This window comes from Balaenoptera borealis (genome assembly GCF_965194805.1).
Source record: "Balaenoptera borealis genome assembly, chromosome: 3".
Taxonomy (NCBI): Eukaryota; Metazoa; Chordata; class Mammalia; order Artiodactyla; family Balaenopteridae; genus Balaenoptera; species Balaenoptera borealis.
Genome location: NC_138866.1, coordinates 49,062,268 through 49,079,585, shown reverse-complemented (window position 1 = coordinate 49,079,585; position 17,318 = coordinate 49,062,268). Strand labels below are relative to the sequence as shown.

At 35.4% G+C, this 17,318-nt stretch overlaps 1 protein-coding gene and 1 long non-coding RNA gene across 14 annotated transcripts in view; one reads left to right on the top strand and one right to left on the bottom strand.

Annotated features, from left to right (window-relative positions):
* The window catches only part of LOC309625410, a 33,650-nt gene extending 25,150 nt beyond the window's left edge, over positions 1–8,500 (top strand). The window contains exons 2-3 of the long non-coding RNA XR_014242506.1: positions 1,231–4,439; positions 4,471–8,500. This is a non-coding gene — a long non-coding RNA (uncharacterized lncRNA). The remainder of the gene's footprint in view (positions 1–1,230; positions 4,440–4,470) is intronic.
* Positions 8,501–12,089: 3,589 nt separating this feature from the next.
* NIN (ninein) overlaps positions 12,090–17,318 on the bottom strand; it is a 106,453-nt gene continuing 101,224 nt past the window's right edge. For 10 of the 13 annotated variants that reach the window (XM_082384784.1, XM_082384796.1, XM_082384783.1 and 7 more), the window contains 2 exons: positions 15,790–15,992; positions 12,090–15,049 (listed from right to left, as the gene is read on the bottom strand). In XM_082384784.1, coding sequence (XP_082240910.1) covers positions 15,022–15,049; positions 15,790–15,992 — 231 coding nt within the window. In that variant the 3' untranslated portion in view covers positions 12,090–15,021. Of the gene's footprint in view, positions 15,993–17,318 lie in introns of all 13 variants that reach the window. The other 3 variants (XM_082384785.1, XM_082384797.1, XR_014242495.1) reach the window with 2 other exon arrangements.

The following is a 17,318-nucleotide window of genomic DNA, read 5'->3' as shown; positions in this document are numbered from 1 at the left end:
TGGAGTCTTTAGGGTTTTCTATATATATAGTATCATGTCATCTGCATGTAATGACAATTTTACATGTTCACTTCCAATTTGGATACCTTTTATTTCTTTTTCTTGTCTGATTGCTGTGGCTAGGACTTCCAATACTATGTTGAATAGAAGAGGTGAGAGTGGGCATCCTTGTCTTGTTCCAGATTTTAGTGGAAGGCTTTCAGCTGTTCACCACTGAGAATTATATTGGCTGTGGGTTTGTCATAAGTAACTTTTATTATGTTGAGATATGTTTCCTCTATACCCACTTTGGTAAGAGTTTTTATCATGAATGGATATTGAACTTTGTCAAATGTTTTTCTGCATCTACTGAGATGATCATGTGGTTTTTGTGTGTTCTTTTGTTAATGTGGTGTATCACATTGATTGATTCGCATATGTTGAACCATCCTTGTGAACTTGGAATGAATCCCACTTGGTCGTAGTGTATGATCTATTTTATGTGTTGTTGGATTCAGTTTGCTAATATTTTGTTGAGAATTTTTGCATCTGTATTCATCAAAGATACTGTCCTGTAATTTTCTTTTTTGGTGGTGTCTTTATCTGATTTTGGTATTGGGGTGATGATGGCTTCATAGAAGGTCTTTGGGAGTGTTCCCTCCTCTTCAGTCTTTTGGAAGAGTCTGAGAAGACTCAGTATAAGTTCTTCTTCATATGTTTGGTAGAATTCGCCTTTGAGGACATCTGGTCCTGGACTTTTGTTTGTAGGGAGTTTTTTTACATTACAGATTCTATTTCATTTCTAGTGATCAGTCTGTTCAAATTATCTATTTCTTCTTGATTCAGTTTTGGTGGGCTGTATGTTTCTAGAAACTTGTCCATTTCTTCTAGATTTTTGAATTTGTTGGCATATAATTGTTCATAGTATTCCCTTATGGTTTTTTGTATTTCTGTGGTATTGCTTGTTATGTCTCCTTTTTCACTTCTTATTTTATTTGGGTTCTCTTTCTTTTCTTCTTGGTGAATGTGGCCAGAAGTTTGTGAATTTTGTTTACCCTTTCAGAGAACCAGCTCTTGGTTTTATTGATTTTTTTTTTCTATTTTAAAAAATCTCTATTTATTTCCTCTCTGATCTTTATTATTTCCTTCCTTCTGCTGACTTTAGGTTTTGTTTTTTCTTCTTTTTCTAATTCTTTTAAGTGGTAGGTTAGATTGTTTTTTGCAATTTTTCTTGTTTGTATTTTTTTTTAGGAAGGCCTGTATTGCTATGAACTTCCATCTAAGAACAGCTTTTGCTGCATCTCATTGATTTGTATGGTTGTGTTTTCACTGTCATTTGTCTCAAGGTATTTTTAAATTTCCTGTTTGATTTCATTGTTGGCTTATTGGTTTTTTAGTAGCATGTTGTTCAGTCTCCATGTAATCATTTTTTTCTCATTTCTTTTTCTGCGGCTGGTTTCTAGTTTCATGCTGTTGTAGTCATAAGAGGTGCTTGAGATAACTTCTATACTCTTAAATTATTTGACGCTTGTTTTTTTGTCCTAGTATGTGGTCAATCCTAGAAAATGTTCTATGTGCACTTGAAAGGAATGTGTATTCTGCTTTTCTTGGATGTGATGTCCTGAAAATATCAATTAAGTCTAACTGTTCTATTTTATCATTTAGGATCTCTGTTGCCTTATCAATTTTCTGTCTAGATGATCTGTCCATTGATGTGAGTGGGGTGTTAAAGTCTCCTACTATTATTGTATTCCTGTCAATTTCTCCCTTTACGTCTGTTAGTATTTTATGTGTTTGGGTGCTTCTGTATTAGGTGCATATATGTTGATGAGTGTAAAATCCTCTTCTTGTATTGATCCTTTTATCATTATAGAGTGTCCTTCTTTATCTTTCTTTATGGCCTTTGTTTTAAAGTCTATTTTGTCTGATATGAGTATTGCAACGCCCACTTTCTTGTCATTTCTGTTTGCATGAAATATCTTTTTCCATTCCCTCACTTTCAATCTATGTGTGTCCTTTGACCTAAAGTGGGTCTCCTTTAGGCAACATATTGTATGCTCTTGTTTTTTCAGTCCTATCTGCCACTCTGTCTTTTCTTTTATCTTTAAAATTTTTAAAATTTTATATTGGAGTATAGTTGATTTACAATGTTGTGTTAGTTTCAGGTGTACAGCAAAGTGATTCAGTTATACATATACATATATCTATTCTTTTTCAAATTCGTTTCCCATTTAGGTTATTGCAGTATATTAGGCAGAGTTCCCTGTGCTATACAGTAGGTTCTTGTTGGTTATCTATTTTAAATATAGTACTGTGTATATGTCAGTCCCAAGCTCCCAATGTATCCTCCCCTCTACCTTTCCCTTTCCCCCTACCTTTGGTAAACATGTTTGTTTTCTAAATCTGTGAGTCTGTTTCTGTCTTGTAAATAATTTCATTCTTATCATTTTTTTTAAGATTCCACATATAAACAATATCATATGACATTTGTCTTTGTCTGACTTACTTCACTCAGTATGACAATCTCTAGGTCCATCCATGTTGCTGCAAATGGCATTATCTCATTCTTTTTAATGTCTGAGTAATATTCCATTGTATATATGTACCACATCTTCTTCTCCTTCTCCTTCTTCTTCTTCATCATCTTCTTTTTGGCCACAAATCACGGCTTGTGGGATCTTAGTTTCCTGATTGAACTAAGGGATTGAACCTGGGCCCTTGGCAGTGAGAGCATGGAGTCCTAACCACTGGACTGCCAGGGAATTTCCTGTACCATATCTTCTTTATCCATTCTTCTGTCAATGTACATTTAGGTTGCTTTTGTGTCTTGGATATTGTAAGCAGTGCTTCAGTGAACACTGGGGTTCATGTATCCTTTCAAACCATGGCTTTGTCCAAATATAGGCCCAGAAGCGGGGAGGGCTTCCCTGGTGTTCCAGTGGTTAAGAATCTGAGCTTCCACTGCAGGGGATGTGGGTTCAATCCCTGGTCAATGAAGTTCCACATGCCGCAAGGTGTGGCCAAAAAAAAAAGGATGATGGGAAAACTGAGGACCAGAGGGGAAGGCATGTGCCGGGTCACCTGACTGTGCCTCTATTTTCAGTTAAGTCTCCAGGGCTCCAGGATCAGTCTGCTTCGATTCACATCCTGGCTCTGCCCAGGAGTGGGATTGCTGGATCATATGATAACTCTATTTTTAGTTCTTTAAGGAAACTCCATACTGTTCTCCATGGTGGCTGTACCAATTTACATTCCCACCAACAGTGTAGGAGGGTTCCATTTTTCTCCACACCCTCTCCAGCATTTTTTGTTTGTAGACTTTTTAATGATGGCCATTCTGATTGGTGTGAAGTGATATCTCATTGTAATTTTTTTTTTTTTTTATGGCTGTGTTGGGTCTTCGTTTCTGTGCAAGGGCTTTCTCTAGTTGTGGCAAGTGGGGGCCACTCTTCATCGTGGTGCACGGGCCTCTCACTGTCACAGCCTCTCTTGCTGCGTAGCACAGGCTCCAGACGCGCAGGCTCAGCAATTGTGGCTCACGGGCCTAGTTGCTCCGCGGCATGTGGGATCTTCCCAGACCAGGGCTCGAACCCGTAGTCCCCTGCATTGGCAGGCAGACTCCCAACCACTGCGCCACGAGGGAAGCCCCCTCATTGTAATTTTGATGTGCATTTCTCTAATAATTAGTGATGTTGAGCATCTTTTCATGTGCCTCTTGGCCATTTGTATGTCTTCTTTGGAGAAATGTCTGTTTGGGTCTTCTGCCCATTTTTTGATGGGGTTGTTTGTTTGTTTTTTGATATTGAGCTGCATGAGGTGTTTGTGAATTTTGGAGATTAATCCCTCATCAGTCACATAGTTTTCAAATATTTTCTCCTGTTCTGTGGTGTGTCTTTTCGTTTTGTTTATGGTTTCCTTTGCTGTGCAAAAGCTTTTGAGTTTAACTAGGTCCTATTTGTTTATTTTTGTTTTTATTTCCATTACTCTAGGAGACAGGTCAAAAAAGATATTGCTGCGATTTATGCCAAAGAATGTTCTGCCTATGTTTTCCTCTAAGAGTTTTGTAGTATCCGGTCGTACATTTAGGTCTTTAATCCATTTTGAGTTTATTTTTGTGTATGGTATTAGAGAATGTTCTAATTTCATTGTTTTACATGTAGCTCTCCAGTTTTTCCAGCATCATTTATTGAAGAGACTGTCTTTTCTCCATTGTATATTCTTGCCTCCTTTGTCATAGGTTAATTGACCATAGGTGCATGGGTTTATATCTGGGCTTTCTATCCTGTTCCATTGATCTATATTTCGATTTTTGTGCCAGTACCATAATGTTTTGATTACTGTAACTTTTTAGTGTAGTCTGAAGTCAGGGAGCCTGATTCCTCCAGCTCCGTTTTTCTTTCTCAAGAGTTCTTTGGCTATTCGGGGTCTTTTGTGTTTCCATACAAATTTTAAAATTTTTCGTTCTAGTTCTGTGCAAAATGCCATTGGCAGTTTGATAGGGATTGCATTAAACTTGTAGATTGCCTTGGGCGGTATAGTCATTTTGACAATATTTATCCTTCCAATCCAAGAACATGGTATATCTTTCCAACTGTTTGTGTCATCTTTGATTTCTTTCATCAGCCTCTTATAGTTTTCTATAGTTATAGTACAGATCTTTCGCCTCCTTAGGTAGGTTTATTGCTAGGTATTTTATTTTTTTTGATGCGATGGTAAATGGAATTGTTTCTTTAATTTCTGTTTCTAATCTTTCATTGCTAGTGTATAGAAATGCAGCTGACTTCTGTGTATTAATTTTGTATCCTGCAACTTTACCCAATTCATTGATGGGCTCTAGTACTTTTCTGGTAGCATCTTTAGGATTTTCTATGTATAGTATCATGTCATCTGCAAACAGTGACAGTTTTACTTCTTCTTTTCCAATTTGGATTCCTTTTATTTCTTTTTCTTCTCTGATTGCCGTGGCTAGGACTTCCAAAACTATGTTGAATAAAAGTGGCGAGAGTGGACATCCTTGTCTTGTTTCTGATCTTGGAGGAAATGCTTTCAGCTTTTAACCATTGAGTATGATGTTAGCTGTAGGTTTGTCATATTTGGCCTTTACTATGCTGAGGTATGTTCCCTCTATGCCCACCTTCTGGAGAGTTTTTTATCATAAAAGGGTGTTGAATTTTGTCAAAAGCTTTTTCTGCATCTATTGAGATGATCATATGGTTTTTATTCTTCAATTTGTTAATGTGGTGTATCACATTTATTGATTTGTGGATACTGAAAAATCCTTGCATCCCTGGGATAAACCCCACTTGATCATGGTGTATGATCATTTATTGTTTTGTTGGATTTGGTTTGGTAGTATTTTGTTGAGGATTTTTGTGTCTATGTTCATCAGGGATATTGGCCAGTGATTTTCTTTTTTTTGTGGTATCTGTCTGGTTTTGGTATCCAGGTGATGGTGGCCTCACAGAATGAGTTTGGGAGTATTCCTTCCTCTGCAATTTTTTGAAATAGTTTCAGAAGGATAGGTGTTAAGTCTTCTTTAAATGTTTGCTAGAATTCACCTGTGAAGCCATCTGGTCCTGGACTTTTGTTTGTTGGGGTTTTTTAAATCACAGTTTCATTTTTAGTACTTGAGATTGGTCTGTTTATATTTTCTATTTCTTCCTGGTTCAGTCCTGGGAGATTGTACCTTTCTAAGAATTTGTCCATTTCTTCCTGGTTGTCCAAGTTTTGGGCATATAGTTGCTTGTAATAGTCTCTTATGATCCTTTGTATTTTTTTGGTGTCCATTGTAACTTCTTTTTCATTTCTAATTTTATTGATTTGAGCCCTCTCCCTTTTTTTTCTTGATGAGTTTGGCTAAAGGTTTATCAATTTTGTTCATCTTTTCAAAGAACCAGCCTTTAGTTTCACTGATCTTTTCTATTGTTTTCTTTATCTCTGTTTCATTTATTTCTGGTCTGATCTTTATTATTTCTTTCCTTCTACTAATTTTGGGTTTTGTTTGTTCTTCTTTCTCTAGTTGCTTTAGGTGTAAGGTTAGGTAGTTTGAGATTTTTCTTGTTTCCTAAGGTAAGCTTGTATTGATATAAACTTCCCTCTTAGAACTGCTTTTGCTGCATCCCATAGGTTTTGGATTGTTTTGCTTTCGTTTTCATATGTCTCTAGGTATTTTTTAAATTTACTCTTTGATTTCTTCAGTGATCCATTGGTTATTTAGTAGTATATTGCTTAGCCTCTGTGTGTGTGTGTGTGTGTGTGTGTGTGTTTTTTACAGTTTTTTCTTTGTACTTGATTTCTAATCTCATAGCATTGTGATCAGAAAGGATGCTTGATATGATTTCAATTTTCTTAAATTTACCGAGGCTCACTTTTTGGCCCAGTGTGTGATCAGTCCTGGAGAATGTTCCATATGCACTTGAAAAAAATAGTATTCTGATGCTTTTGGATGGAATGCTCTATAAATATCAATTAAGTCCATCTGGTCTAATGTGTCATTTAAGGCCTGTGTTTTCTTATTGATTTTCTGTCTGGATGATCTGCCCTAAGTCATATTAAAGAACAGAGATTGAACTTGAGGACATGGGGAGCCACTGAAAGATTTTAAACATTAGTGTGACATGCAATTTTATTTTAGGACTACTTTTTGAGGCTGTGTGGAGTACAGGTTGGAGTAGGGTAACTTTACCATTCATGGTGACATTGGCAAGCAGATTTGGTGAAATCATGTGGACAGGCATCTGACAAGAAAGCAGTCCCAAATCTTGGCCTTTCAGATCCTTGATCTCATTTCTCCTGATCTTTTCCTCTACCCCCTTTACCACCATTATGTAGACCACCTCAGAAGTCTTTTATACATCACTTTTTACCTTTCAAACTCATCTACTTTAGCACCCTCACTTCAAAATGTCTTTACTCCAAAACACTGGCTCTATCACTTCTCAGCATACAGTCATCTCTCAGTTTCCATGGGATATTTGTTCTAGGACACTCCCTCACCCCTGCTCAGATACCAAAGTCTATAGATGCTCACCTCCTTTACAGTTGGCCCTCTGTATATCAACCACTTACCCATATCCAACTCCTGTCCTCACTGCCCTCTTTACCTAGCTTAGATTCCATGCTCCTAACTAAACCTCTACCCTGGACACATCCCCGATTTTCACTTTATCATGACCATTGTTTCTGTTATTCCCTCCTTTTCCACTGGCATCTTCTCACAGCATTTAAACTCAAGCATCTCCTATCTGAAAAACAACAGTCTTTTCTCTAGGCCATATCTCCCTCTACCACCTACTCTCCCTCCTCCCTTTCACAGCCCAACTTATTTGCTGCCTAAACTCTTTACTTCCTCTGCTCTTGTCATTTATGTGCAAATTGAAGTCACCAAGGATAATGATAGGAATATTTGTTGAGAAGACAGTGACCCAGGTGCTAAACTCTTCAATAAATGGGGGTAAAGGAGGGCAGTAGCCTAAAGGTCAGGAGATGGGACTGCTGTACAAACTTAAAGAGGAGAAGAACCATTCAATTATGACCAATCACTGATATCAGAATGAGGAGCTTGAAGCCAGATTTATACTAGTTAAAGGAAATAATGTGGCATTCTTTACATAGAGGGAGGGGGAGGAAAACCATTGTGGAAGAAACCATATGTACATGTCTGTAAATATGTATACACATATATGTGTATGCTATCATTTATATAAAATTGTGTAAGTGTGAATGTGTGTATGTGTGTCTGTAAGCATAAAATTATGTCTGGAAGAGAGTTCACCAAAATATTGATAGCGGCTACCACTGGGTGGTAGGATTTTGGGTAATCTTTACCTTTTTTATAGTGCTCTTTTTAAATGCCTGAATATTCTTTCAAAATATGTATCATCTTTGAATTTAGGAAGATGCAAAGTTACTTATCATTTTGGGAGAAAATTTTAATGGATTGTTCTGAAGTGGCTCTGGTCCTTGCCTTATCTTCAATTTAACTACATGTATAATGAGCAGGAAAATAGAAATAAGGAGCAGATGGGAAGTGACTTAGTCTTCTTGTACCATGGGATTATTAGATTTAAGCAGGTGGGTGAAAATTTGTTGTAGGAAGACATCTGAATCACATCTAGGCACAAACCTAGAGGCAGAGGCTCACCCCACTTCCTGAAATCAGAACATAAACCAACTTTCAAGTTTTTGCTTCCATCAGAAAAAATGATAATGTTGGAATGTATTGAATAGCAAAAACTAAACATCACAATATTATATGAGATAATGTAAGCCAAGCACCGCTACCAAAAAGAGAGCCACAAGAATTTTGTTCTCTTTCTTTAGAAAATGTCACGTTTACTTTGTTGCAGTTGTTACAAACCACTAATCTGAGTAAATATCATGAGCTTGTACTACTTATTGTCAGAGTTATTAGATTGTGATTTATGGGCCCAAAAGGGATACTCTTTCAACTGCTGGAATATAGCACTTAACTTTTATCACGCTGAAAGATGATTTTTCCTTAAATTACTTGGAAAAATTTCTTCAGGATGACAAACTCAAAATAGAAATGTACATACTCTTCCATCTGTATAATGAATATTGACCAACAGTTTTGTTTTTGGCATTGAGTTGGGAACTGGGAATAGCATGGTGATAAGACAGCAATCATTGTCTTAAAAGATGAGTCTAATGGAGATCAGACAAGTCAGTAGGCAGTTACACACAGTGGCATCTGCTTTACCTGGGAATGTGCAGGGTGCTCATGCGAGCACATAGGAGGGGCTCCTACCCCATTCTTCAAGAGTAAGGGAAGGTATCTTGAAAAAGTTCAATATAATTTCTTTTATTCATGGTCTTAATACAAAATTTAAATCTCCTTTAATTATATTTTTCAAAAGACCTCTAACTTTTGCCTTCTCTGGCAGTATTTGAAATAAGTTACTGCAGGATTATGCCACTTAAGTAGGATATGATGGGTGGCATTTATTATACCCACTGTGACTTGGATGGACACCTTGATGAAGCTCTATATGTGATATCTAGAGAATATGTAGGAATCAGGACAAAGGAGTATGGGCAGGGGACAAGGACAAAAGATAGGATAACAGGAGTAATAGTGACATTTGTCACCAGGCAGCATTTTAAAATGGTGTTTCTCTTTGAATAGACAGTACACTTCCATAAAAATGTGAGTAAAGAGGAAAATCTTTCTTTGAGATCCTACCTTTTAAAGCCATTTTTATCTACTGTCTACACATCTTGAGTCCAAATTTCCCTCACTAACTGCTCCAACCCCTTATCTGTGACAGTATTCTCTGTGATGTGGTGGCCTCTGCAGCTTGTACCCCAAGACCATGACCCTTGCTGGCCATAGTTGATTGGATTATGGAAAGACTATGCGTGGTCAATCAGATTCCTTGAGAATTTGGAATTGTGACTTGGAAGTAATTGTTGGACTCCATTTGGCACTTAAACAAGAAAGTGAGATAAAGCAGGAAAAACAAACAACAACTCCACCCCCCCCACCCCGCCAGCCTCAACAAACAGGTGCAGAGAATGAAAAACATGAGACCAAGTGATGAGAAGTAGAGAGGAGGGGGAGAGTAGGGAAGAGCACCAAAGGTCTTTGTTTTAATGCCTCATGAAGTCTGTATTTCCTGCCCTTTGGTTCCATGAACCAAATATAATTCCTTATAGTTAATCCCCTTTTACGTAGACTAGTCAGAACAGGTTTCTGTTTCTTTGTCAAATTCTTCCTAAGGTAGCAACAGAGTAAAAGACATGGATAAAGTGTCTCTTTTACCTCAAGAAAAATACTTGTGTGCTATCAGGTGTAGAGATAGAGGAGGGGGCAGTGTATACTAGAGATATCCTGAGCCCCCACTGGACCTTTAGGTGTTGCTTCATGACTGTCATTTGCGTGTGTGTGTGGGATTCATTTGCTTAACAGCCTGTCCTGTTCCTTATGTGCCCCCTTAATGCTTCCTTTTGGCATTTACCTCTTCTGCCAACTGCCTCAGTTTCCCCTGTTTCCCCATTTTCTACATGCCAGGGAAATAGGAAAAATGTTTGATTATGCTGAACTTTTCATAATAGACCACAGGCATGCGGATAGGCTGCCATAAATGGTTTCTAGTCAGTTTCCTCTTCTGTACCATTGAAATACCGTCTACTCTTCAGAATTGCTATGAGGGTAAGGAAGGTAAAGTTAAGTGCCTAGTACCACACTTAGTAAATTTCTATCTGTAACATTTTAAATGCTTTATTTAGAAATAATTTCAAACTTAAGATTGCAAGAATAATGCAAATAATGCTTGCATACCCATTACCTATTTTTTAAAACATTTTGCTTCATTGATTTGTTTATACCTTTCTGTAATTTTGTTATGAATCATTTGAGAATAATTTGCATACATTAGTTACATATCCCTAAATACTTCAGTGTGTATTTCCTTAGAATATACTCTTACATAAACACAGTACTTATAGACTTAAGTAAATCAACATTGATACAATACTGTTTTCTAATCTACCATCCATATTCTAATGCTTATTTATTGCTTAAGATCTTAAAGACAGATACTCAAACAGGAAAGAAAAATGACTGGTAAATGCTCATCTGGGCCATACGGACTGTTCAGAGTTGTTTACTTTGCCTTAACTAGTAAAGCACATGTCATGAAATCATTTCTCAGAATTAAATATTATTTTAACCTAAGGGTTTCCAGCTCTGTTTTTACATTGTTACCTACTCTTTAATTTATAGCATTTCACTGATTCAGTTTATAGTTCCTTTTTTGAAGTTTTAATTTTTTTAACATGTCCATTTGTCAAAGTTAGCCATTTTTCCTGATTGCAAATGAGGCAAAACCAAACAAAGAATAAACAATTTTGTGACTTATAACATATTAACTATATTAAATTTAACTTTACAGATTATAGACATTTTGCATTAGGTCAAAATTCTGATCTTTTGGACAAAATTTGACCATTATTATGGGAAAATGTATATCAGGTATATATTAGAAAAATAAGACTTTTTCAATGCAAAATGAATAAAAGAGACTACAAAACAAACAGGTTACACTGATCTCAAATAAGTGCAGAATTATACTTAATGCTAGGTTAAGAACTTTCCCCATTTCCTGTATTAAAATACCTGAGGGCACTAATATTCCATATCTTAGTGCCTATAGCACTGAGTCCATCAATAAAACTTGATTGTCTTCTGTTATCGATGTAATTTTTTCTAATTTTTTCTCGTGCATAAATCTTACTACTCTACCCAAGTCTGTAAACAGAAAACCAAGAATTTTTTATATTTTTCTTTAGAGTGCAGTGCACAAGGTAAGTATTCAATCGCACCAATTAAATATTGTTTGCGGGAAAGAGAAATGGATACCTGTTGCAACATATTAATACAGACAAACCTGCTTAGTGAGTCCTGAGTCCCCTACTTAGCTGGCTGTGTGGCCTTGAGTAAGTCATAACTTTGCTAAGTTTCAGTTTTCTCATCTGTAAAATGGGGTTAATATTAGTTATTGCCTCATAAAGGCAGTGTGAGATTGGTATAAAAGCTTTGCAAATAAAACAAGCCTTGTGAGATAGGTCTAGTTTGGCCAATATTTCCATTCTAAATTTCGGTACTCAGCATATTAACTTAATGTGCTTTTAGGTTAACTTTTATACCAATAGTTGCATATATCTCATCATTTACAAGTAGCTCAACTAAAAAAGTCTGAGTCACCCATAAATATGGCAAAATGAAATAAAGCCACCTCTGAAGCACCCAAAATCCCAAGCAGGGCCTCACCTGAGTTTGTCAGGATTTTAGAAGTAAATTATGAACCACCACAGGGTACAGGGATCTCAAACTGGCTGGTGTGAAAGTCATCAATTCTGTGACAGAAATGGAGTCCCAGTGCTCTAAATCACATACAAATAATTTGGGGATTTTTTTTTTTTTAATGTAGACTCTATTTTGGTAGGTCTGGAGTGAATGCTCCAGAGATTTTGCATTTATAAAATATGTTTAGTGCAATGTTTTGATGCTTTCACTCTAAAAACCAATGATAAACATACTGAAACTGTTTATAAAAGTTCAAGGTGTATAGAAAAAAAGAGCCATATTCGCAAAATTATTTATTTACATTTTAAGCTCATGGTAAAATCTTTATAGGATAGAATGGCTAAGATGAAATATACAAAGTCGATATAAACACATAAGCATTAATCTTTATATGAAAAGAATCCTAGTGATGGCTATTGATGAACTCGGGTTTTCCTTTATAAAACCAATGTTCCCTTCAATCATGCTGTGATAATGTCTTCCAATAAGAATAGATTTAATGTATATCATTCAAAAAAAGCTGAGAAACAAAAAGCTAACTTGGATTTATTATTAAACCACTATCCATATGTCATAAAACCAAAACTGTTTTACAGGGCTGAGATGTTCGAATAGGTCCGAACATGATATAGTGAATAAGTTTTAAATAAGGAATGCTTTGGTTATTAGGTTTTGACTTAGTTTTGGCAATACTTGTATAATTTATATCATTCTAGTGAGTCATTAGGTAATCCGTTCAAAACAAGACTTGCTTAATACTATCACGAAGCACTTAGCCTTGCCTTGAGTCAGACTACCTTTAAGATGCTGACAATAGCAACACATTTCTCTTTTCCTTTACTCAGAAAAAAAAATCACAAAAATAAAAAATTCATTTTCACACGTTAAAGTCCACCATAAAGTCTTATTCACTCTTAAAAAAACAAAAGTTCCTCATCATAATACCTGCCCTGGGTATTGGTACATTATCGAAATACTAGACCTGTAAGAACTCCTCATAAACCTTGAAAGCCTATGACTGTGATCTACTTATGTTTAAGGTTAAATATATAAACAATGCATTTGAAGCTTCTGGGAAGAATTCACATTTAAAATAGTTTTTAAAAATCTGGGTTTATTAAGTTTTAGAAAAATAAATACTGTGATTGGTTCTACCCCTCTCTTCTACTTCTCTCCCTTCACAAATTTGAACTTAATAGCTCAGGCTTCTAAAAAGCAGAAGAAAGCAAAATAGAACAATGTAGGTTTTATTATCCACACTTTCCTTTTCTAAGGGTAACATTATCACAAAGGCAAACTTGATTCTCTTTCCTTGAAATGAAGATCCTATCTCCTAAGACTAATTTAAATAACTGTTCTTAAGAAATCAAGAGAATTTAACAACCAGTACTTTTAATAAATGAGGAGTTAAATGCCTATAAGATATATAAGGTGACTGTAAAGAGTTCTATTATAAAGTCTGAAAGCAAAATCTAAACATTTAATAGTTTACATTTAATCTCTTTAAAAGGCCTTTTAAAAGCTGTAAGCTATATTATAAATTGCCAGTTAAATTCCCACTCTAGTCTACAAAAATAATCTGCTGCACAAATATATAATTTAAGGTAACTATATATTTCTTGTATTGATCTTTTTTCCAATTTTATGAGTGCAGTGAAGCAAGAAGTAAGCACCGAGGTGTTAGTTAAATTAACTTTCATTTGAGCAGCATTTTGATTTTAGATAAAGGGATTCTAAATGTAGTCTAAAATTTTCCAGAAGTCATATTTACATTCATTGTACAACACTTTATATACACATACAGATTTATAAGAAACAAATTAACCTATACTTTTCATAATGTAAAAAATAAAGATAAAAAATACAACATATGTGATCATATGGTAAGCCATCTATTTGAGAAATATGCTTGGTGTTCAGTTCTGATGGCAAAAACCTTGAATAACTTAAAGCATATCACATAAATACACCACAGGTGCTTAGTTTATTTATGACCTTAACCTAGGCCTATCCACAGTTTTAAGTGTTAAAGTCAATGCCATACAAGTAGTTGAGTTTACTAGTAATGTTTGCACTGGAGAAAAATGATTAGGGGAGGCATGACAGCAGATATCAAATGTTTTGAAGTATAATTATAGGGAAGGATTAAAATTAATTCTTTTCCAAGGGAAAATCAGATATTTCTGATAATAGAGCTGTTCAAGAGTGAAAAGGTCTGCTTCTGAAGCGTGAACTCCCAGTCCCACAAATGACCTTGCCTTGTCAGGGCTCTTGTAGCAAGGACTCCTGTGTTGGCAGGTAGGACTAATAGTATACGGTTAGGCCCAAGGAACTCTAAAGTTCCTTAATGCAAATTATTTTGTTGATATTGAGTTTCTGACGTGGCTTCTTAAGCAGTTTGCTTCATCTTTTGTTCCTGCCCATAAGGCAGTGTTTGATTTTGCTGTGATACCTCTTATAAATTGATGGGCTTGGCTTTCCTGGAATATATCAAAGTGAATTTTTCTGATCTAATTACTCTTCCACAAAAACAAATAGGTGGCTGTGATGAGCTCTGTTTGTGTCCCACACATAGTAAGTTCTTTACCAACCAACTCCTGGCTGAAGTAGGCTAGAAGCAGAAATTTTACCTGGGGAAAAAAGTTATTCAAAATGTTTACTGTTCTATAATGTTCTAGTCTTGAGACTGAATGGAAAAATCCTATTTGGCACTCCTTTACCTCAGATGGCATGCGAATGCTTATCACAATAAGAAATTCTTATGATCAGATTTGAGGTGCAGAGAAATAGGAAGCATGGAAATTTTGACCTATATTATACAAACAAGCAAACAATAACTCTTCCATATGTTAGAAGAGGTTTTTAACTCTAAAATCAAGGCCTTTTTCCAGAAAATGAAATTCACTAAAAATGTAGAAATAAAAATCCCACTATGGCTCTAAATATATGACAAATAAATAAGGTCACATGGTTTATACATTTCAAATTCTTAAAGAGGCCCTACAGTATTTCAGGAAGACATCTTAAAGTATTGTTCCCTGAGTTCTTGAGGCAACCCCAAATATAAGTTCATGAAATCCAAGACTTTAGAGAGAGAAAAACCCACATGGTTTGCTTCTCTCTCTTCTAGGAGTAGCTGTTTACTCCAAAGCAGTTTGTTCAGTGCTTACCCTATAGTTCAAATGCTTTAAGAATGTGGCTTTATCCATTTCTTAGAAGACAAGCTCCCAAATGAAACTTCTAAGAAGGAAAAAAAAAAGAAAAAGACTGTTTAAAGAAGGTAAAGTTTTAACATTAGTTAACAGTGCAGTTGAGTAAATGAGTTTTATATCTGTAATACATAAAGAGTGGTAATACTGTCATAGGTGTTAGAAGGTAGAGTTCTATGGACTCTGGCATTTCTAACCTCAGTGGTTATTAAGACCAGCTTCTCTTACCAAACAAAGTCTAACAATTAATTCAAAAAAACCAGAACTATTAGAAACGGAATGACTTTTTCATAAGTAAATGTATGAGAAGACATACATTTGGTTATAAAATAAAGATCAAAACAGCCAGCTAATGATTTCTCAACTTTTAAATATCTGCAATTTACATATAAACTTATACATAATAGTAATTTTCAAAAACTCATTCAAAACTGGGGTTTTAAGATTCTTGAGTTGTTTTCATATCACCTTCTTGGTGGCTATTAGAATATTTTTAAAAATTCGAAGCTTGGGAATAATTCAAACAGTGAAATATGTATTTGTTTGCAACTTCCATTACAGTCTATTTAGAAAAACTAATTACAATGAATGGAGTTTTTAATTCTTTTGCTGGAAGTTTTACGTTAGGCTTAACTTTAAGCGATTAAAGTTTAAAAAAAAAAACCAACAAAAACCCACAAAAAACAACGATTGAGAGAACATACTGAAATGCTCCATCCATTTCAGTAAAGTGCACAACTATGAGTGTTTATCCTTTGGCTTGGCTATGACCTTAAGGGAGGTGTAGAAGTCAATGGTGCTGGTGTCAGATTCCTGACTATATTACTGAGGCTGGCAATCTTCTCCTCTAGGAGGTAATTTTTCTTCTCCGCTGTTTTTTGTCGCTGTTCAGTTATTTCCAGAGCTTTCAACAACTGGGCATTTTCCACATACAAATCCTTCACCATCTCATCTGCTTTAGTATTCTTGCAGAGCTAGAAACAGAACCAGAAACATCTTGACTCCATTTCTGTAATTCTTTTAAATTTAAGGTCTGACATAGGACAGTTGTTTATAAAGGCAAATGGCTTCTATCAATTATATTATTTCATTTTACACTACAGCTTTAACATCAGACTTGGCACCAGGGATACAAGTAGAGCAAATCCACTTATTCCAGGCTGTTTCTTTGCATAATATGTTTGTAGAAGTCACTAATAAAAAGAACAAATTGATATTTGAGGGCTCAAAAATGAAGGTATTTTTCAACCTAATAAATTAGGTATTATTTCTTTATTCATTCTCTAAAAATATAAAAATACTTTTATAACTTAAATTTCTGAGGGTGTGAACTGTGTTTAACTGTTATTAACAATAGGTGCCTGAGTTTCCCATTCATAACCACATACAACCTACTGATTGTTATAATACATGAGCCAAATTTTAAAATAAAGAGGTAAGATTTGGCAGTTACTTTTCCTTAACTCTTCCTCTGTATAAAACCTTGTCTAGAAGAGATATTCTAATCTTTATGGTTAGAATATATAGTCTTGGTTAGGGTGGGAAAACTTGTCAGCAGCCTTAGGATAATTTTATTATTGCTCCTGTTAGTTAATATCTTATAATCTCCTTTCCCTCATTATACCTTTAACTCCTCATTTTACACCCAGTTTCAGGCAGGGCATCTACAAGTATCAAGGTTTAAGGGAATAAAGAAAACTAAGGAGTGGCTAATTAATTTAAATAATAGCATTTCAAAGGGCAATGATAAAGACTATCACACTGAAGCCCAGAACCTAAGTGACTGGCAAGTTTAACATAATACTAACATACTTTCTATCGAACTGTTTTTATACAACCTTTCCTCCTTTCCTGCCATTAAAAAACACCTTGATGACTCTTATCTACTATAGAATGAAATTCAAACTCTGTGGCTTAGCACTAAGACCCTCTACTGTCTGCTCTTCCCTATCTCTCATTTCTTTTTCTTCTCCCAGGACAGGATGAACGGTTAATGCCAGTGTTTGTAGATGACCACACCCCATGTTACCCATTTTCTTTATTTTTGAAACTGCTATCTGGCCAAATGCTTAGTACTGTGAACTACACTAGTAGCTGTAGTAAGTGAACTACACTCCATATAGGCAGGATTTTGTTTTGTTCATTGCTCTATTTCTAGTGCTTAGAACAGAACCTGGCATGTAGTAACTATGTGTTGAATAAATGATTAAAGGATTGAATCAATAAATGTAAATACAGGACTTTCTCTTTCTCTCCATTCTGTGTATTAAGATATAGGGCTAAGGAAAGTTCCTGTCTAC